Source organism: Scyliorhinus canicula, chromosome 18, assembly GCF_902713615.1.
Source record: "Scyliorhinus canicula chromosome 18, sScyCan1.1, whole genome shotgun sequence".
NCBI classification, from domain to species: domain Eukaryota; kingdom Metazoa; phylum Chordata; class Chondrichthyes; order Carcharhiniformes; family Scyliorhinidae; genus Scyliorhinus; species Scyliorhinus canicula.
The window spans coordinates 70,694,860-70,717,256 of record NC_052163.1 but is presented as its reverse complement, the minus strand read 5'-3'; the positions used below and the strand labels follow the sequence as shown (position 1 = coordinate 70,717,256).

Sequence of the window (22,397 nt, the reverse complement as noted above, 5' to 3'; positions counted from 1 at the left end):
TATACCTGGGAGAGTGTTGTGGGCCAGAAACTAACAGAGGTTTGGGTGGTTTATGTATATCAGTAAATCTTAATCAGTATAGACATTGTATTAGTAGTGTGTATCAACCTCTGACATTATTTCATATTGCTGTCTCATGTACTCTATATGTTTCACCTGGTCATTATCTGCTCCTTCGTCCCAACTTGGCATTCCAATTCATCTTTTATCTCTTTGCCCAGTTCATCATTACCCTTTCATGCTAATGACCTTTACTACCTGTTTCCACTGGGACATTTCACACTTGTCCTTACTTGCCTCTGGCTCTATTCTTGTGCCCCAACTCTGGCGATGTAGCTCACTTTCTGAATATTGAGAAACCTCTGTGTGTCTTAGGAGAATTATTTTCTTGTGCTTTTTGCAGAGTAAGAGAGGATCTGTAAAACATTGTGACAAATCCTCCCTGGTGGGGTTTGAATCGCTGGTTTCCTTCTGTGAGCAGTCAGGGTAAGTGCTTCCATTTCCTGTGTTTCCTGGACTTCTTTCCTTAATAAGAGGTAACAGCTACCTGGGAATACGTTGTAGGCTGGATCTAACTGAGGGGTTTGAGTAATTTGGATGTAGGATAGCAGATGTCTCGTAGTAAGTTACAGGCTTGAAATGAACTGAGGGGATGGGTGGTTTATGTCTGGAATAACATATACCTGGGAGTAAGTTACAGACTGGAACCTAACTGAGGTTCGACGAGTTTGTACGGAGGATAACAGATATCTAGGAGTGAATTACAGGTTGGAAATGAATAAAGTGCGATGGATATTCTTATGCAAATATTGGCTACCAGGTGTGAGTCACAATTTTATTTGAGGCAGAGGGCACTTTTAATTTTGATTACATGGCTGTGGATGAGCAGTAATTTAAAGAGGGCCAGCCAACTTGTGCACGATCTGTGCAGGAATCTTGTGTTTGCTATGTGGCCACACAGTTTAGAGGGAACTTCAGTTGCACACTTCATATTTCATAGAGTGTGCTTGATTTTCATGAATGGCTCAGTATACATTATTGTGTACTGACCACTTGGCACCTATCTTGTGCATTCTATGGTGGGACTGTGATGAATGTTGGAATTTCAGATACATTGTATTATATGTATTTGGTGGTCAGGGTTAAAACCCTGGGTTAGTGTGTGTATGACTACTGCAGTAGTGGTTTAAAAATCCTGATTTGAAAGACAGCTCAGCTTTTTGGAGCCAGAGGTGCAATTAAAGCATCGTAAAAAGTTTGGGCAAATGGACTTTTATTTAGATTAAGAGGATTCCCTGCGAAGTAGTTCATTAGAGATATCGGGGGAAATTCTCCGCCTCCTTGGCCACATGTTTCTCAGCGGCACTCCATCGCTAATATCGGAACTCGCCGTTCCTGCCGCTGGCCAATGGGATTTCCCATTGTCGGCACCCCACGCCGCTGGGATCAGAACGGAGAAGCCCGCAGGCGGAGAATTCACCTCATTGTGTTCAATTAAATAAGATGATGTAGTTAATGGGAGGTGCGAAGGGTTGGAGCAGTCAGGTTTTGAGCTTTTCAGAGTTAGTTTTTGGCTAGAAGGTGAGCTGAGAAGGTTTCTGAAGAAATGCAACCAGAGATTCTGCATTATTCTGACATGACTCTTTCTTTCAAGTAGTCTAGAAAGATCTCTCTTTCTCAAAGACTTTCAAGACATCTCTATACAGCAAGTATTCCTGAGTGCTAACTGTATTTAAAAGTGGATTGTGATCTGAGATGGTTGTTTGAGTAGAAGTAAAGATAGCAGTTAAGCACTATTGTGGCACAGTATTGATCAGCATTGTTTAAGGGGTAATTGTAAGCTATTTTTTTGTGTGCTGCCAAAGATATTTTTAATACTGTGTTTAGTCATCAAGTTTGTTTTAATATACCATATCCGTATTTTGCAAGAAATCACTCCTGGAGCGTGGTAGCCTTTCCACACAGTCTTACAAAATTAAAATAAAATATTGAGGTTTCTGTCCAATATCCTAGCCACTGTTGGGGTCTGGCCCAGGATTGTAAAAGGAACATTGTGCCATATAGAGTTTATATCAATAAATATTAATCAGAACAGTGTATTTCACCTCTTATTAATCAGTTTAGAGTGCATGTCAGTAAATATTAATCAATACAGTGTATTTCAGTAATTATTAATCAGTATATCAGTAAATATTAACCAGCAGCGAGCATATATAAGTAATACCAGTAAATATCAATCCACATCAAGCTTGTATCAGTAAATATTAATCAGCAGAGAGCATATATCAGTCAATATTTTATGGTGTTACCAGACTCCTAAACAATCCTCTTATGGACTGACCTCATTAATACTATACCCCTGTATGCCTCACCCCATGCCGGTGCTTATGTAGTTATATTGTGTACCTTGTGTTCCCTATTCTGTGTTTTCTTTTATTTCCTTTTCTTTTCATGTACTTATGATCTGTTGAGCTGCTCGCAGAAAAATACTTTTCACTGTACCTTGGTACACGTGACAATAAACAAAATCCAAATATTAATCACTATTGAGTTTATATCAGTAAACATTAATTGGTGCAAAGTGTATCTAGTAAACATTAATTGGTACAGTGTATATCAGTAAATATTAATCAGCACAATCTATATCAGTAAATATTTTTAAAAATGTTTTTATTGGAGTTTCGACTTTTCATATTATGCGTTACATAACAAAACAAAATCAAAACATGTACTTGCAAGAATTTACAGCATCTGTAGTTTTAGCTATCTTACATAGGATGTACCTTCTCCATACGTGGAGCTTGCTACGGTCCGGAGGTAATTGTGCAAGATATAGACAAAGGTAATTGACAAAGAAAATGCCACTGAGCGCTTGCTGGGCCTGGCTGTTTTTTGAATTTTGAGAAATTGTTTCAATGTGTTTTTGTGAAATTATTTCGACAAATCTTAATAAAAGTTTTTTGCCTTGTCGTTTGCAAATGTTTATTCAACATGTTCCTGTGAATTTTTTTCAAACCTCTGCTCTTCTGTTCTCCTCTTTCCCCCCCCCCCCCCCCCCCCCCCCCCCCCCCCCCCCCCACTTTACTGGTTGATGGTTACAAGCATGTCTTGGAACACATTGGAGAACAGCCTCCATGTTTTGGCAAGCCTTCCTCTGTTCCTCTAATGGCGTATTTTATTTTCTATAGCTTGAGAAATTCCGCCATGACGGACAGCCAGTCTGCAGCCTTGGGTAGTGCTGCCGATCGGTTCTGCCGAGCAGAGGTCTCCGCCGGCAGATCAGGAAGGCAAAGGAGTCTGTCAGCCCCTCTCCCCATGAAAGGTTCTGGCTGTTCTGCTACCCTGAATATCGCCACCAGTGGGCAAGGCCCCGCCCTCAACGCCACAGCCCTGGACATGGCCTCAAAGAAGGAAGTCCAGGACCCAGTGAGTCTGAGGCAAGACCAGAATATGTGGGTGTGGTTGGCTGGACCTCCCTGGCACCGTTCACATTTGTCCTCCACCCCCAGGAAGAACTCACTTATTCAAATTCTGGTTAGGTGCGTCCAGTGCACCAGCTTTAGTTGTGTTCGGCTCAGCTGTCCGCACGTGCAGGTGAAATTTGCCGTGTGCAGTGGTTCCAGAGTTCTTCCCATATCTCCCTGCCAAGTACTTCCTCCCATTTCTCCCTTGGCTCATTCAGGAATGAGTGTGTCTCTTCGAATAATCATCCATACATATCTGCACAGTTCCTGTCTCCTCGCTCTCTCGCGTCAGTAGCTCGTCCACTAGTAAGTCCACTAGTAAATCGGGCAGCACGGTAGCATGGTGGTTAGCATAAATGCTTCACAGCTCCAGGGTCCCAGGTTCGATTCCTGGCTGGGTCACTGTCTGTGTGGAGTCTGCACATCCTCCCCGTGTGTGCGTGGGTTTCCTCCGGGTGCTCCGGTTTCCTCCCACAGTCTAAAGATGTGCGGGTTAGGTGGATTGGCCATGCTAAATTGCCCATAGTGTCCTAAAAAGTAAGGTTAAGGGGGGGGTTGTTGGGTTACGGGTATAGGGTGGGGTGATCATTGCTCGGCACAACATCGAGGGCTGAAGGGCCTGTTCTGTGCTGTACTGTTCTATGTTCTATGTTAAGTGTGTTGGTATCTGGGGGAATGTTGTTGCTTCCTTGCGGAGGACGTTTTTGACTTGGTTATATCTCAGTTCATTCCCTCTTAGGAGCTTGAACTTATCCGTTAGTTCCCTTAGGGTTGCTACTGTGCCTTCTATGTACATGTCTCTAACCGTCAGAGTCCCTTCGTCTTGTCTTCACCTTTCGAAGGAGGTGTCCATTGTCGCAGGGGTGGACTTACGATTTTTGAAGAAGGGGGTCATGATGGACATTTCGGTCATAGACTTTACAGTGCAGAAGGAGGCCATTCGACCCATCGAGTCTGCACCGGCCCTGGGAAAGAGCACCAAACACGTCTCCACACTATCACTGTAACCCAGCAACCCCACCTAACCTTTGAACACGAAGGGGCAATTTAGCATAGCCAATCCACCTAACCTACACATCTTTGGATTGTGGGAGGAAACCGGAGGAAACCCACGCAGACACGGGAAGAAAGTGCAAATTTCACACAGACAGTGACCCAAGGCCAGGATTGAACCCGGGTCCCTGGAGCTGTGAGGCAGCAGTGCTAATCACTGTGCCACAGTGCCACTGAAGTGATGTCGCATTTGGTTCCATGTTCAAAGTGTGGCTACTACCACTGGGCTTTTTGAGTATTTAGCCCGGGGGGGCTGGGGTGGGGAAGGGAAGGGAGGGGAAAGCGGAGAGAGAGAGAGAGAAGGGGGGGGGGGGGGGGGGGGGGGCAGCGGGCATCCAGAAGAATCCAGAGCTGGTGGTGTTTGTTCACACGCTCACCATGGGAGTGCTGTACAGTAGTTTCACCCATGAGGTGAACCCTGGCCCAAACCCAAACAGGTGCAGCACCTCTAAGACCCTGTCGAAGGCCTTTTCTGCGTCCAGGGAGGTGATCACCTCCAGTGTTCCCTCCCCAGATGGGGTCATGATCACATTCAGCTGGGTCACTGTCTGTGTGGAGTTTGCACATTCTCCCCGTGTCTGCGTGGGTTTCGCCTCCACAACCTAAAAACGTGCAGAGTAGGTGGATTGGCCACGCTAAATTGCCCCTTAATTGGAAAAAAATAATTGGGTACTCTAAATTTATAATTAAAAAAAAAAAATGATCACATTCAGCAGGCGCCTGATGTTCATTGTTGATTGTCTGCCTTTGACAAAGCCGGTCTGATCTTCCGCAACTACCTCTGGCACGCAACTCTCTAGCCTCCTTGCCAGGGCTTTTGCCAGGATCTTAGTGTCAGTATTAATGAGTGAGATGGGTCTGTATAACCTGCAATCCACTGTGTCTTTGTCCTTTTTGCAGATCAGTGATATGGAGGCCTGAGCCAGTGTTGGTGGTAGGGTTCCCCTAGACAGTGAGTCGACGAGCATCTCCCGAATGTGCGGGGCCAGTGCTGGCATGAATTCTTTGTAGAAGTCCACCGGGAATCCGTCTGGTCCCAGAGTCTGCATGGAGTTCATGCTGTCCACGATGTCCCTCTGTTCTAATGGTGCTTTCAGGCCCCGACTCCTGTGCTACCTACGACAGTCATGTCCAGTTCATCGAAGAACTGATTCATCTTTGAGTTCCCCTTCTGGGGGCTCGGAAGTATATAGTTCTCAGTAGATGGTCACAAAGGCCTCGTTACGGCGTCGCAACTAGTTTGCCGTTGCTCTTTTACCCGAACTGTTTCCCTCATGTCTGCCTGCTTTCTCAGCTGGTGAGCCAGCATGCAGCTGGCCTTGTCTCCATGTTGATAAAAGATCCCCATGTCTGGCGGAGCTGGTGCACTGCTTTCCCAGTGGAGTGCACATCAAAGTATATTTGTAGCTTTTTCTTTCCGCGAGTAGATTCACGGTCAGGGCCGTGGAGTTCCTCTGATCTAACTTCTGTATGGCATTGATTATCTGTTGCCTAGCTACCCTCTCCCCTCTCCCTTCTTTCTTCGAGTGCCCTGTACTCAGTAATAATCTCCCCCCATATCACTGCCTTCAGTGCCTCCCAGAATGTGGAGGGTGAGACCTCCTCATGCTGGTTGTAGGTTACGTACCCGTCGGTGGCTTGTGATATCCGCTCATAGAACGCCTTGTGGCAAGGAGGACCGTGTCCCGCTTCTATGGGGGCCCAGCCTGTCTCCAACCTCACATCCACGTAATGTGGAGCGTGGTCAGAGATTACTAATGCAGAGTACTCAGCTCCTGCTATTCCTGGATGCACCGAGTTGCCCACTCCTAGTGTGGACCCTGTGGACCTGGGGCCCTCCCGTTGTGTTCTTCTCCCTCCCCCTTATGTTAGTAAATAATAATCAGTATAGAGTTTATAATCAGTACAGTGTTTATATTAGTAAATATTAATCAGTACAGAGTTTATAATCAGTAAATATTAATCAGTACAGAGTTTATATCAGCAAATATTAATCAGTGCAGAGTTTATAATCAGTAAATATTAATCAGTAGAGTTTATAATCAGTAATTATTAATCAGTACAGTGTTTATAATTAAATATTAATTGTTACAGTTTATATCAGTAGATATTAATCAGTACAGAATTTGCAATCAGTAAATATTAATTGGTACGATGTGTATCAACAAACATTAATAAGTATAGTGTATATCATGAATATTAATTGGTATAGTATATATGAGTAAATATTAATCAGTAGTGTGACAGAAAATATTATTTTTAATATTTTGGGGGTCTATTATATTCTGTGAAGCCTGTCTATGTGGTGAAATAATTCAGTATGCTAGGGAATGATTGTCTGGTGGAGTTACAGACCATGAAAGGCATATTGGCGTTAAAGGCATGCATTTGAAATTGGAACGGCCAAGTACATTTTCTCTAAGCAAACAAGCAGTGGGTAGACATTTGCTTTAGGAGATACTGGCTTTGGATTTACAGCTGTTAAATTTGAAAGGGGAGTAACCTTGGAAAAGGTTGTCAATCAGTAAGGAAAGGTTGTTACATTTTATTTGACTTTAAAGGAGGTACGATAGAGTGAACACAAAAGATATTGGGCAAGTTAAGTTCAAAGAAATGCTACGGACAATGGAATCGAAGATGAAAGTGGAAAAGGATATTTCAGTGGAGATGTTGGGTGTTGGATTTGTGACATTTCCTCGGTGTTGGGAGAAGAGCTGTAAAGGTGCAAGATTTGAAGTAGCCCTTCCAGCCAAGTCAGAAAAGAATCTGTTTTCCAGAGTGTAGGACTTTGATTTTGAAGTTTCTTGAATTTCCATAGTAGAATGGGAGAGAGGTTGAGAGGTCCAGTGATGCACCTTTCCTGCAGCAAGATTTGCCTTGTGATAATATTATTGGAATTTTGCAGTTGAACATTGATAAGAGAGTGTTGTCTAAACAGTGTTTACCTGTGTGTCTAGTCAAGTGAGGTTCTATTAGAGTCATAGAGGTTTACAGCATGAAAACAGGCCTTTCGGCCCAACTTGTCCATGACGCCCAGTTTTACCACTAAACTAATCCCAATTGCCCGTATTTGGCCCACAACCCTCTATCCCCATCTTTGCCATATAATTGACTCAGTTCTGTGAGCAGGTAAACTATTTTTTCTTTCTTTTTTACTGGGAGACTAAGTAGAGGTGATAGCAGCTAGGGCAGTTCCCCCTGCAGAATGTTCGAGGTAAGGGAGACCACCGGTGACCTTGCTGACTTCACCTGCAGGAAGTGCAGCCGTCTCCAGCTCCTCACAGACCGTGTTAGGGAACTGGAGCTGGATGAACTGAGGGTCATTCGGGAAGCTGAGGGGGTGATAGAAGCTACAGGGACACAGTTACACCTGAGAACAAAGGTAGCTGAGTAACAGTTAGAGGTGGGAAGAGGAGGAAGCAGTGAGAGCAGGAATCCCCTGTGGTTGTTCCTCTCAACAATACGTATACCGCTTTGGATTCTGTTGGGGGGGGGGATTACCCAGCAGGGTAGGCTGCAGTGCCCGGGTCTATGGCACGAGGTCCGGCTCTGGGGCTCGGGAGGGAAGGGGGGAGATTAGGAGAGCACTAGTTATAGGGGACTCAATAGTGAGATGTACAGACAGGCGGTTCTGTGGGCATGGGCGAGACTCTCAGATGGTTTGTTGTCTACCGGGTGCTAGGGTCCATGACGTCTCGGATCGTGTCTTCAGGATCCTGAAGGGGGAGGCTGAGCAGCCAGAAGTCGTGGTGCACATTGGTATGAACGACGTAGGTAGAAAATGGGTGTGGATGTAATAACCGGGTTTACGGAGTTAAAAGCCAGGACAGACAGTGTTGTCATCTCTGGTTTGTTGCCGGTGCCACGTGATAGCGAGGCGAGGAATAGGGAGAGAGAGTGCAGTTGAACACGTCGCTGCAGGAATGGTCTAGGAGGGAGGGCTTCAGGTATTGGATAATTGGAGCGCATTCCCGGGAAGGTGGGACCTGTACAAGCAGGACGGGTTACATCTGAACCAGAGGGGCACCAATATCCTGGGAGGGAGGTTTTCTGGTACTCTGCGGGAGGGTTTAAACTGATTCGGCAGGGGAATGGGAACCGGACTTGGAGTCCAGCAACTAAGGTAGCCGATGTTCAGGACGTTAAAGCGTGTAGTGAGGCAGTGGGGACGGTAACACTGACAAAGGAGAGTATTTGCAGACTCGGAGATGGGTTGAAGTGTGTATACTTCAACGCAAGAAGCATCAGGAATAAGGTGGGTGAACTTAAGGCATGGATCAGTATTTGGGACTACGATGTGATGGCCATCACGGAAACTTGGATAGAAGAGGGGCAGAAATGATTGTTGGAGGTTCCTGGTTACAGATGTTTCAATAAAATTAGGGAGCGTGGTAAGAGAGGTGGGGGGTGGGGGGGTTGCATTATTAATGAGAGATAGTATAACAGCTGCAGAAAACCAGTTCGAGGAGGATCTGCCTACTGAGGTAGTATGGGTTGAAGTCAGAAATAGGAAAGGAGCAGTCACCTTGTTGGGAGTTTTCTATAGGCCCCTCAATAACAGCAGAGATGTGGAGGAACAGATTGGGAAACAGATTTTGGAAAGGTGCAGAAGTCACAGGGTAGTTCAACTTCCCAAATATTGAGTGGAAACTCTTTTAGATCAAATAGTTTGGATGGGGTGGTGTTTGTGCAGTGTGTCCAGGAAGCTTTTCTAACACAGTATGTTGATTGTCCGACCAGAGGGGGAGGCCATATTGATTTGGTATTTGGTAATGAACCAGGCCAAGTGATAGATTTGTTAGTGAGGGAGCATTTTGGAGATAGTGACCACAATTCTGTGACTTTCACTTGAGTAATGGAGAGGGATAGGTGCGTGCAACAGGCCAAGGTTTACAATTGGGGGAAAGGTAAATACGATGCTGTCAGACAAGAACTGAAGTGCATAAGTTGGGAACATAGGCTGTCAGGGAAGGAGATAATTGAAATGTGGAACTTGTTGAAGGAACAGATACTACGTGTCCTTGATATGTATGTTCCTGTCAGGCAGGGAAGAGATGGTCGAGTGAGGGAACAATGGTTGACAAGAGAGGTTGAATGTCTTGTGAAGAGGAAGAAGGAGACTTGTGCAAGGCTGAGGAAACGGCTCAGACAGGGCGCTGGAGGGATACAAGATAGCCAGGAGGGAACTGAAGAAAAGGATTAGGAGAGCTAAGAGAGGGCATGAAAAATCTTTGGCGAGTAAGATCAAGGAAAACCCCAAGGCCTTTTACACATATGTGAGAAATATGAGAATGACGAGAGCAAGGGTAGATCCGATCAAGGATAGTAACGGGAGATTGTGTATTGAGTCTGAAGAGATAGGAGAGGTCTTGAACGAGTACTTTTCTTCAGTATTGGTATTCAGAGGTGCCGTATTGTTGGTGAGGACAGTGTGAAACAGACTGGTAAGCTCGACCAGATACTTGTTAGGAAGGAAGATGTGTTAGGCATTTTGAAAAACTTGAGGATAGACATGTCCCCTGGGCCTGACGGGATATATCCAATATATCTCGGGAAGCAAGAGATTACATTGCAGAGCCGTTGGCAATGATCTTTTCGTCCTCACTGTCAACACGGAATTGGAGAGTGGCGAATGTCGTGCCCCTGTTCAAAAAAGGGAATAGGGATAACCCTGGGAATTACAGGCCAGTTAGTCTTACTTTGATGGTAGGCAAAGTAATGGAAAGGGTATTGAGCGATAGGGTTTCTGAGCATCTGGAAAGACACTGCTTGATTAGGGATAGTCAGCACGGATTTCGGAGGGGTAGGTCTTGCCTCACAAGTCTCATTGAATTCTTTGAGTAGGTGACCAAGCACGTGGATGAAAGTAAAGCAGTGGATGTAGTGTACATGGATTTTAGTAAGGCATTTGATAAGGTTCCCCATGGTAGGCTTATGCAGAAAGTAAGGAGGCATGGGATAGTGGAAAATTTGGCCAGTTGGATATCAAACTGTCTCACTGATAGAAGTCAGAGTGGTGGTGGATAGCAAATATTCAGCCTGGAGCCTAGTTACCAGTGGCGTACTGCAGTGATCAGTTCTGGGTCCTCTGCGGTTTGTGATTTTCATTAATGACTTGGATGAGGGAGTTGAAGAGTGGGTCAGTAAATTTGCAGACGATACGAAGATTGGTGGAGTTGTAGATAGTGAGGAGGGTTGTTGTCGGCTGCAAAGAGACACAGATAGGATGCAGAGCTGGGCTGAGGAGCAGATGGAGTTTATTCCTCAAAAGTGAGAGGTTGTCCATTTTGGAAGGACAATTATGAATGCGGAATACAGGGTTAACGGTAAGGTTCTTGGCAAAGTGGAGGAGCAGAGAGATCTTGGGGTCTATGTTCATAGATCTTTGAAAGTTGCAACTCAAGTGGATAGAGCTGTGAAGAAGGCCTATGGTGTGCTAGCGTTCATTAGCAGAGGGATTGAATTTAAGAGCCGTGAGGTGATGGTGCAGCTGTACAAAACTTTGGTAAGGCCACATTTGGAGTAGTGTGTGCAGTTCTGGTCGCCTCATTTTAGGACGGATGTGGAAGCTTTGGAAAAGGTGCAAAGGAGATTTACCAGGAATTTGCCTGGAATGGAGAGTAGGTCTTACGAGGAAAGGTTGAGGGTGCTCGGCCTTTTCTCATTAGGAGAAGGATGAGGGGAGACTTGATGGAGGTTTATAAGATGATCAGGGGAATAGATAAATAGTCAGAGACTTTTCCCCCGGGTGGAACAAACCATTACAAGGGGACATAAATTCAAGGTGAATGGTGGAAGATATAGGGGGGATGTCAGAGGTAGGTTCTTTACCCAGAGAGTAGTAGGGGCATGGAATGCACTGCCTGTGGAAGTAGTTGAGTCAGAAACATTAGGTACCTTCCAGCGGCTATTGGATAGGTACATGGATTACGGTAGAATGATGGGGTGTAGATTAATTTGTTCTTAGTCTCGGACAAAAGTTCGGCACAACATTGTGGGCTGAAGGGACTGTTCTATGATGTATTTTCTATGTTCTATGTAACTGTCTAAATGCTTTTTGAAAGACAAGATTGTACCCACCTCTACTACTCTGGCAGCTTCTTCCAGACACTGACCACCCTCTGTGTGAAAAAATTGCCCCTCTGGACTCTTTTGTATCTCTCCCCTCTCACCTTAAACCTATGCCCTCTCGCTTTAGACTCCCCTTTGTTAAATGTTTTAATTTAATGTTTAAAATCGCAAAAGTGTTACTGCAATTTGTGGCTTCTGAATTATGTAAATTTATTCCCTTTTTGTGAAAATTTGTAAAGAAGGTTGTACTGCAAGGGCCAAGTTTCCCTTTGGGATTTAGTTTGCACAGCAATCAACATCTGCTGGATGATCACAATAGGATCCATTTCAGTAAATGTGAATCAGTATATTATACATATGAGTAAATATTAAACAAGATGAAGTATCTTTCAGGAAATATTACTCGGGTAGTTCAGACACCTGAAAGGTTTAATATGATAAAGCGGAGGTGTTGAAGAGGCTGTTTGTACTTAAAGATCATAAGATCTGGATGAGGTACCTCCAAAAATACAGAAAAAGTAAGGGTGAATGTGGTGGAGGCACTGTTCATAATTTTTCAATCTTCCTTAGACTCGGTTAGTGCCAGAACACTGGAGAATGTCAAATGTTACACCCTTGTTCAAAAAAGGGTGACAGACCTGTGCAAATTCGATTTTAGACAGTTGAAAAAAAATGAAAATGAAAATCGCTTATTGTCACGAGTAGGCTTCAATAAAGTTACTGTGAAAAGCCCCTAGTCGCCACATTACGGCGCCTGTCCGGGGAGGCTGGTACGGGAATCGAACCGTACTGCTGGCCTGCTTGGTCTGCTTTAAAAGCCAGCGATTTAGCTCAGTGAGCTAAACCAGCCCCTTGTACAAATCATCAGGTGATTTTTTAATGTATGTACTTGCATTTATGTATAGTCATCTGCAGTGGTACTCGGTATCACACCGAGATTGCAACTGAGCACTATACAATGGTTCGTAAGTAAGTGTGTGGAAAGTTGTCTATTTCTTCAGGCATATTTGTGAAATACATAACCTGTGGGCCAAGTTTATGTTTGTCCCTTCTATGCAATGCAGGGGGTTGGCGACTGAATGGAGCTGCCTCCTTGGTGTTGGTAGATTGCACGGTTGGATTTATTGTCTACTAGTCCTTCTATGTAATGTTCAGTTCAGGGTGTCCTGAAAATGCTTTCCCCAAGCTGTTGAAGGTGTTGGAGTTTTTGTTGTCGACATCAAGATTGTTGGTTTTCCTGTTGTCTCAGTTGTATTTTTGGGATGTACTAGGGTCGTTGTTGCCGAGCTTCTGGTTTTTGCCGAGCTTCTGGTTGTTATCAGTGCTTTCTGCTATTTATTTGGACCTGGCTGCTGACCTTGGCTTTGGACAGAATCCATAAGTGAAGGCGAATGAGACAAGAATCAGGAACATTACAACAAACGTGGCAATGATCACAAGACCCCCCAGGGCCCATTTGTCGCTCGACAACCAACTCCTGGCCTCCTGTACCATACCTGAGTCCAGGGATGACAATTGCTCCATCGACATGCTGCAGAATAGAGAGAATGAGAAAAATACTCAGGTTATGGAAGGCAGATCTGGTTCTGAGCCTGTGGATGTGAAGCTGGCAGTGTGTGGGTAACGTGTAGTGATGGGCTAATCATCGATTAGAATTGTATCATGTTATGTCTGCACTGTGCTTCATGCACTGCTGTCTGGGAGGGCAGGACATAAGGGTGGAGGTGAAATTTTCCACCAGTGTTTTGATGTCTGCCAGTTTCAATGCAACAACCGCGTGGGGGCCACTGCTTGACCGTGTGCATACCACTGCGTGACCGCGTGGGGGCCACTGCGTGACCGTGTAGGGGGCCACTGCGTGACCCTGTGGGGGGCCGCTGCGTGACCGCGTGGGGGCCGCTGCGTGACCGCGTGGGGGGCCGCTGCGTGACCGCGTGGGGCCGCTGCGTGACCGCGTGGGGGCCGCTGCGTGACCGCGTGGGGGCCGCTGCGTGACCGCATGGGGGCCGCTGCGTGACCGCATGGGGGCCGCTGCGTGACTGCGTGGGGGCCGCTGCGTGACCGTGTGGGGGCCACTGCGTGACCGTGTGCATACCACTGCATGACCGTGTGGGGGCCGCTGCGTGACCGTGTGGGGGCCGCTGCGTGACCGTGTGGGGGCCGCTGCGCGACCGTGTGGGGGCCGCTGCGTGACCGCGTGGGGGCCGCTGCGTGACCGTGTGGGGGCCGCTGCGTGACCGTGTGGGGGCCGCTGCGTGACCGGGTGGGGGCCGCTGCGTGACCGGGTGGGGGCCGCTGCGTGACCGTGTGGGGGCCGCTGCGTGACCGTGTGGGGGCCGCTGCGTGACCGTGTGGGGGCCGCTGCGTGACCGTGTGGGGGCCGCTGCGTGACCGCGTGGGGGCCGCTGCGTGACCGCGTGGGGGCCGCTGCGTGACCGCGTGGGGGCCGCTGCGTGACCGCGTGGGGGCCGCTGCGTGACCGCGTGGGGGCCGCTGCGTGACCGCGTGGGGGCCGCTGCGTGACCGCGTGGGGGCCGCTGCGTGACCGCGTGGGGGCCGCTGCGTGACCGCGTGGGGGCCGCTGCGTGACCGCGTGGGGGCCGCTGCGTGACCGCGTGGGGGCCGCTGCGTGACCGCGTGGGGGCCGCTGCGTGACCGCGTGGGGGCCGCTGCGTGACCGCGTGGGGGCCGCTGCGTGACCGCGTGGGGGCCGCTGCGTGACCGCGTGGGGGCCGCTGCGTGACAGCGTGGGGGCCGCTGCGTGACCTTGTTGGGGGCCGCAGCGTGACCTTGTTGGGGGCCGCTGCGTGACCTTGTTGGGGGCCGCTGCGTGACCTTGTTGGGGGCCGCTGCGTGACCTTGTGGGGGGCCGCTGCGTGACCTTGTGGGGGGCCGCTGCGTGACCTTGTTGGGGGGCCGCTGCGTGACCGGGTGGGGGCCGCTGCGTGAGCTTGTTGGGGGCCGCTGCGTGACCTTGTGGGGGCCGCTGCGTGACCTTGTTGGGGCCGCTGCGTGACCGCGTGCATACCGCTGCGTGACCTTGTTGGGGGCCGCTGCGTGACCTTGTTGGGGGCCGCTGCGTGACCTTGTTGGGGGCCGCTGCTTGACCTTGTTGGGGCCGCTGCGTGACCTTGTTGGGGGCCGCCGCGTGACCTTGTTGGGGCCGCCGCGTGGCCGGGTGGGGGCCGCCGGGTGACCGGGTGGGGGCCGCTGCGTGACGATGCCAGGGGCCGCTGCGTGACTGCGCCGGCCTATTTTGAGTACCTGTTATTCCTGTGTCATGTGTCAATACAAGGAGAGATTATGCGTGTATAACTCCTTTGGATCAAGGTCAGCAGACAAAAGGAGGCGAATCAATGAGCTGCAGTTTGACGTTGTTTCTCTGTAACACGTTGCACTACCCCCAACCGCCCCTCCCAGCACCGAAGGGGGTGCTCATCTTTAATATTGGAAACCTACTTGTTCAGAAACCACCTCATCCTGTTTCATAATTTGTTTTCAATGCTAACTGAAAGTCAAAGTGACCTTTAGCCTGCACTCCCTGGGAAAGTACTGGGCAGACGTCTGTCTGTTCCTGTGTATAAACCTTGATAACACTGTGAGCAATAACTTTCTACAGAATAGCCTGTCCTTACCTGAAGCTGTTCTGTCAGAGTGAAATGGCCGTTTCTCCTCAGCGGGTTACCCCTCTTCCAATAATTTGTCAAATCTTTAAACTGCGCTTTTATCTGAGCAGTTGTTGGTTTGTTTCGGGATAAATATTAACCAGCTGACGCTACAGCAGAATAATGCAATACTCCTCAGCCACGCCCGCCTCTGGCCAGTTCCTTTTGTAATTTTCTTTTATCATTAGGTGATGCAAACATGGGTGGAGATGACTAACATTGGCACGACCTTTAACCCTAATGTCAGCTATGGTTCCATTGGTGGAATTGTTGCCAAAGCCCTATCTGCCTCCTTGGGTGCATGTAAAAAATCCCACACCATGCTTTCAAAGAAGAGCAGCGGAGTTCTCCCCAGTGTTCTGGCCAATATTGCTGTTCAATCAACACATTACTGTGTGGGGGAGCTCGCTTTGTGTAAATGAGCTGCTGCATTTCCTCCATTACAACAGTGACTACACTTTAACAAAAAGTACTTAATTGACTGTAAAATGCTTTTATCATCAGTGAATGGCGTTATGTTGAGAAAAGTCTTTGTTTTTTTCTGAGCACTAGAGGTTTTGGTGAAATTTTACCTGATCTTCTTTGGGAAAGAATGAAATACTTCTTGACATGTAGTCACTCATAGGCAAACATAACAGCAGATGTGTACACAGCAAATACTAATCAGCTATTGACCAGATAATCTATTTTGTGAGGGATAGATATTGACCGGGGAGAACCCCCTTACTCCTCTTCAAATTGTGCCATGAATCGTTTCCATTCGCTTGAGAGAACAGAAGGTGCCTCGATTTATTGTCTCGTCAAGTCCGGCTCTCCCCGTCTCCTGCTCTGGAGTATCAGCCTAGGTTATATGCTCGGGTTTCTGGAGCAACACTTGAATCCACTACTTTCTGAGTTGGAGGCTGTCATGCGATCCACCAAACTAAGGCTGATGTGTTTAAAACTCTCATGAAGTGACAAGGTCCATAGTTCAAACACCAGTAAGGCTGAAAAAACACAGGTAAATTGACCTTTGGTTGTGTGATGATACCAGGCTGGCTTTAAAATGTTTGGGTTAGCCAATTCCACAGCTTTGAGGTCTTCAATTGGGGAGAGGATGAGTGAAGGAATGGTAGGGAATGAGTTCAAGTGGTAAGATGGTGCCATGAGTTTTAATTTTAATTGGATTTCCAGTTGACCAGCCTAAGTTTCCCATAGCTGAATACATGCTCCAGCATCCCTTCGTTAGTCAGCGGTTGTATTAAAACTGGTGAAGGACATAGCTTCAGCCCACATAACTATATGAGTTGATTTCACAGGCAGGAGAAACTTGTATGTAGCTTTCTGAAGGACTTTTTTAAAAATTATGTCAGTTTGTCATTCCACCTGTGTGGGTTGGCAGTTTGTAAACATTTTACCCACAACACCCATATCTGTCTTATCCTCACTATTCTGCTTGGATGTTCTGCTACATTCACCTTGTGCACGAGTAATTGGGTCGAAGGATCACAGCCATAATCTCTGCTTTCCTTGATTTCCAGACAAATTGTATGATAAAGTAGCACACTTATCTCTTTCTGTGACAGACTGGTATGTCATACAGTCTGACCCTTAAATTCTCTTGCTCTCTGTCCTGGATATACTTGGTCCCTATTCACATCTGGTAAAGGGTACGACAGACGACAAAGAGAATCTAAAAGAACCTTCGATTTTTCTGACTAAGCAAATATAACCTTAAGAGAATCCACTAGAGCTAAATGAAATCCATTCAGAGATGTTCTGAGCGCCCTCTTATTAAATTTAAAGGTAAACCCTTTCCATTTAATTGTATAAAATTCTTTATCAAGTATGATTAGAAGACCCCTATGTTAATAAGGAATGTTTGCCAAGTCACACTTTTACTCCGTAGCTTCACAATCTTTCCTTTAACAAAGGACACAGTGAGGTACATTTTGTGAGGGCCACGAAGAATCCAGCATGAGTTTGTAGAATAGAAAGAAATAACTTTATTTACAATTTCATATATGCACACAACAGGAGCAGTACTCCTTTGCTGCTCACTCCTCTCTTGCTGGTTCCATTCTGGTCAGCTCTATTTATACAGGGACTCTGCTAATGATTTCTCTGCCCCCTCATTGGGGAAGCTCATACTCCCTAAAGATTGTGGGATTGCCATTAGTCCCCAGCCAGTGGTAAGAAGGCAGGTTATAACAGTACATAAGTACATAAGAACTAGGAGCAGGAGTAGGCCATATGGCCCCTCGAGCCTGCTCCGCCATTCAGTGAGATCATGGCTGATCTTTTGTGGACTCAGCTCCACTTTCCTGCCCGAACACCATAACCCTTTATTACTTTATTCTTCAAAAGACTATCTTTATCTTGAAATCATTTAATGAAGGAGCCTCAACTGTTTCACTGGGCAGGGAATTCCATAGATTCACAACCCTTTGGGTGAAGAAGTTCGTACTAAGCTCGGTCCTAAATCTACTTACCCTTATTTTGAGGCTATGCCCCGTAGTTCTGCTTTCACCCGCCAGTGGAAACAACCTCCCTGCATCTATCCTATCTATTCCCTTCATAATTTTATATGTGTCTATAAGAACCCCCCCCCCCGCATCCTTCTAAATTCCAACGAGTACAATCCCAGTCTACTCAACCTCTCCTCGTAATCCAACCCCTTCAGCTCTTGGATTAACCTAGTGAATCTCCTCTGCACACTCTCCAGCACCAGTATGTCCTTTCTCAGGTAAGGAGACCAAAACTGAACACAATACTCCAGGTGTGGCCTCACTAACACCTTATACAGTTGCAGCATAACCTCCCTCGTATTAAACTCCATCCCTCTAACAATGAAGGACAGAACTCCATTTGCCTTCTTAATCACCTGTTGCACCTGTAAACCAACTTTTTGCGACTCATGCACTAGGACACCCAGGTCCCCCTGTTTTAATATTTTATCATTGAAATAATAATCCCTTTTTACGGTTATTCATACCATAAATGGATAACTTCACATTTGTCAACATTGTATTCCATCTGCCAGACCCTCGCCCGTTCACTTAAACTATCCAAATCCCTCTGCAGACTTCCAGTATCCTCTGCACTTTTTGCTTTTCCACTCATCTTAATGTCGTCTACAAACTTGGACACATTGCCCTTGGTCCACATCCCCAACTCCAAATCATCTATGACATATTTATGGTCCTATAATGAGTTATACTGAACACAGTCCTTAATACTGGCCTCTCTTCATTATTGATAAGAAATATTTTCTTTAAATAAGTTATCTTGCTTGTAATTAATTTTGATTTCCAGCATTCAGTTTTAACTATCAAATCCTTTAAGTTGATGCTCCATTTTGAGACAAAATATCAGTCAAACGACATTTTCCTTCCAGGAATTCGGACTTCACATTTCAGATGTTGGACTTGAAATGCCATGTTGTTTTACAGATGTAAAGCAGGCCTAAGAGTTCCAGCACTGGATGATTGGGGTCTTACTGATCTCTGAAAACTAATGTACCTCTTTCACACCTGATGTTTACGCTGAGTTGTTCTTCGATCTCCTCCTCATGCTCAATGGCTTCTGATTGCAGGAGACATGTCCTGATTCCTGGAATTAACTATCTGCCAGTCAGATCACCCTGGACTGTGGCTCCAGTCCTTTGTGGGTATTCAACAGTTTGTCTTTGGTTGATATTTCGTACTGACTCAGTCCAGTGCCTTTGCAATTCTCCGTTTCCTTTAAATTCCGTGCCGCTTATTACATGGTTGGGGTATCTGCTGCTTATTTTAACTTAGTGGTAAAGCGTCTTGTTCTGGGGAGTTGGTGTCTGTTTTGTGTAATGCTCTTTTTGGCAGGGATGATGGGAGTGAGATGTGTTGAAGCTGCACCTGATAGTTTGGTTTAGAATTTCTATGTTGACTGTGGCATAAACTCTCAGTTTCATAAATAAGACATGCTTGATGAATTGTAAGATAGTGTCTGTTATTTCCTGAGAGGGTTGTTGTGGCAATTAAACAGCCTGTAACCTTTCTACCTGTCATTCAGAGACAGCAGGATTTAAACAGTGACACTGGCGCTGTGGGACCTCTGCACTGTCATGGACAATATTTGTGATTTCCTACTGTCTGTAATCAGTGTGTTTCATATGTGATGCATGTGTGTTTTATCTTAACCTTGGGCCAATGCCCCAATTTAAATAATAGAACATAGAACAGTACAGCACAGAACAGGCCCTTCGGCCCTCGATGTTGTGCCGAGCAACGATCACCCTACTCAAACCCATGTAGCCTCACGGTAGCATGGTGGTTAGCATCAATGCTTCACAGCTCCAGGGTCCCAGGTTCGATTCCCGGCTGGGTCACTGTCTGTGTGGAGTCTGCACGTCCTCCCCGTGTGTGCGTGGGTTTCCTCCGGGTGCTCCGGTTTCCTCCCACAGTCCAAAGATGTGCGGGTTAGGTGGATTGGCCATGCTAAATTGCCCATAGTGTAAGGTTAATGGGGGGATTGTTGGGTTATGGGTATACGGGTTACGTGGGTTTAAGTAGGGTGATCATTGTTCGGCACAACATCGAGGGCCGAAGGGCCTGTTCTGTGCTGTACTGTTCTATGTTCTATGTTCTATGTTCTATCCACCCTATACCCGTAACCCAACAGACACTTTGAAGTGACTAACTGTTCAAGATTATGTTCAAGATTATGATGGAAATTAACAAAATTTTTGAAATTCTGGGTGAGACTAGGCTAAAAAATGACAAAGTTAGGAAAAAAAGAAGAGCCTGGGTAGAGCTTGTACATCAAAAGGGTAAGGGAGCAATGAAATAACTAATCAGGGAAGGAACCTCAGAGCATCCTTTCAGGACAGAAGGAAGCCATTCAGCCCATCAGGTCTGCACTGCCCCCTGAAATAGTACCCTGCCCAGCACAAATCCCCCACCCTATCCCCGTAACCCCACTTAGAGGCAATTTAGCAAAGCCAATCCACTAACCTGCACATCTTTGGACTGTGTGAGGGAACCAGAGCACCTGGGGGAAACCCACCCAGACATGGAGAGAATGTGCAAACCCCAAACAGACAGTCATCCGAAGTTGCAATTGAAACCAGGTGTCTGGCGCTGTTAAGCAGCAGTGTCCACTATGCCACTGTGCCGCCCCATGTCACAATATAACTGGGTTCAAAGTCAGTTAATTGGATGTGGTTCTCAGGTATCCAGAAATATGGTAAATTATGGAATAAAGAAAACTATTTCTAGAATTAGTGAAGCAATTGGTCCTTAATTCATGTTAGACATCAATGGCATCAGTCTTGGTTTCTTCTGATGTTCCAGTGATAAAGGATAGATGTGGTACCTAGATCCAGGCTCCAGGAACTGAGCTGTTGAGTTACAATTCATCTCTCTTTAAAGGAGAGCAAAATCAAACATGTCTCCCACCAGTGATCGCAATGATCGCAATCCTTTGGTTATGTGTAGATTCCAGGTGACGACAGCATTTGACTGGGGCAGTGACCCTCCCCAACTCCCTCTCAAATAGACTGCTTGCCAACTTTCATTTTGACAGCATGAATGTGTTGAAATTCTGCCTGCAAGCCTCAGAGGTTCGAATAAACAAAGAACTTTATCAGAAGATGTTAACACTACAGGCAGCTATGTTGCACTGCCCATTTGCCTGCGCAAACTATTGGCGTGATTGGTCAGGAAACACTAGAAATTCAATGAATACACATTTTCCTCCCCCTATAAATCAAGGTCCCCAACACAATAAACAGTATAACATTACCAATCAATCAACAGAAACAGTCAATACGACAGACACTTTGGAGGCCGTTGTGCTCTGTGGCAAACCTCAGGTCTCTGCCTTTTAGTGCTCCCTGCAACCTCTGCTGTCTTTGGCTTGGTTTGGACGTTGTCTGTGGTCATCTTAACCACAGGCGCCATAGTGTTCTGAGATTGACTCGGTGTCTGTTTCTCAGCTGAGGTGCTGCTTTACTCAATTCGTTTGGTTAGTGTCCATTTCGCAGGAAAGTCGGCTTGCCTCTTGGCACAGTTTTATTTGGGCTCTTGTCGGTTCTGCCTCCAGCACATTGGTTCTTGTTGCCAAAAGTTGATCCCCATAACTCCTCCATATTGTATTGTCTAGGGTTTGTACGGTGTAGGTGACCAGTCCAGTCTGTGATAAAATGTTGGAAGGTATCCACTTTTCACATGTGGTATAATTATTTGCCAGAACATCTTGACCCCGGCAAAACACACAACATTTAGCCTGGTTCGCAAGCCATATGACGTGATCCTGCTGCTTTTTCCCAACAATTTATTTTGTCGTGGGGATTTTTGCAAATCGAATGGTGTGCATAGTTGACATTTAATCGTTAGCAATGCTGGAGAAGCTTGGGTTGTTGAGTGTACAGTATTCCTGTGTGTGAATTCCTGGATTTGGCTCAAGCGTTTAAACAATGAACCTTGCTCTCTAATTACCTTCAGTGAATGTTTCATCGTCAAATGAAATGTTCTGCCAACCCATTTATGGCAGGATGATTAGGAGCGGATCGGATGTGTTGAATTCAGTTCTCCTTCAAGTAGTGTACTAACTCTTATAAAATGAACTGTGGACCATTATCGCTTATGAGATGTTCAGGGTAACTGAATCTGCTGAAAACGTTTACCCAATCCCTCAATTATTTTCTCCGCTGATGTTGTCTTCATGATGGCAACTTCAGGCCATTTCAAGAATGAGAAACATACACCTTTCAAATGTACAGCATAATTGCACCATTCACTGAAGGTAAGCATGCAGGTGCAGCATGCAGTAAACAAGGCTAGTGGCCTTCGTTGCAAGAGGTTTCGAATGTAGAAGCAGGGATGTGTTGCTGCAATTGTACGGTGCCTTGGTGAAGCCACACTTGGGAGTATTGTGTGTAGTTTTGGTCTCCTTCTCTGAGGAAGGGTATTCTTGCTGTCGAGGGAGTGCAGTGAAGGTTTACTGATTCCAGGGATGGCGGGACTGTCATATGAGGAGAGATCGACTAGGTTGGGATTGTTCTCGCTTGAGTTCAGAAAAATGAGGGGGATCTCATAGAGACTTATAAAAATTCTAACAGGACTAGACAGGGTAGATGTAGGGAAGATGTTACCAATGATGGGTCCAGAACCAAGGGTCACAGCCT

General features: G+C 46.3%; 1 protein-coding gene across 12 annotated transcripts in view; it reads left to right on the top strand.

Moving 5' to 3' along the window:
- recql5 (RecQ helicase-like 5) overlaps positions 1-22,397 on the top strand; it is a 197,391-nt gene that overhangs the window by 45,480 nt on the left and 129,514 nt on the right. For all 12 annotated transcript variants that reach the window (XR_005458018.1, XR_005458019.1, XR_005458017.1 and 9 more), the window contains exon 7: positions 404-486. Coding sequence is in view for 8 of the 12 variants with exons in the window: in XM_038777714.1 (XP_038633642.1) it covers positions 404-486 (83 nt within the window). In the remaining 4 variants the exon portion in view is untranslated. The remainder of the gene's footprint in view (positions 1-403; positions 487-22,397) is intronic.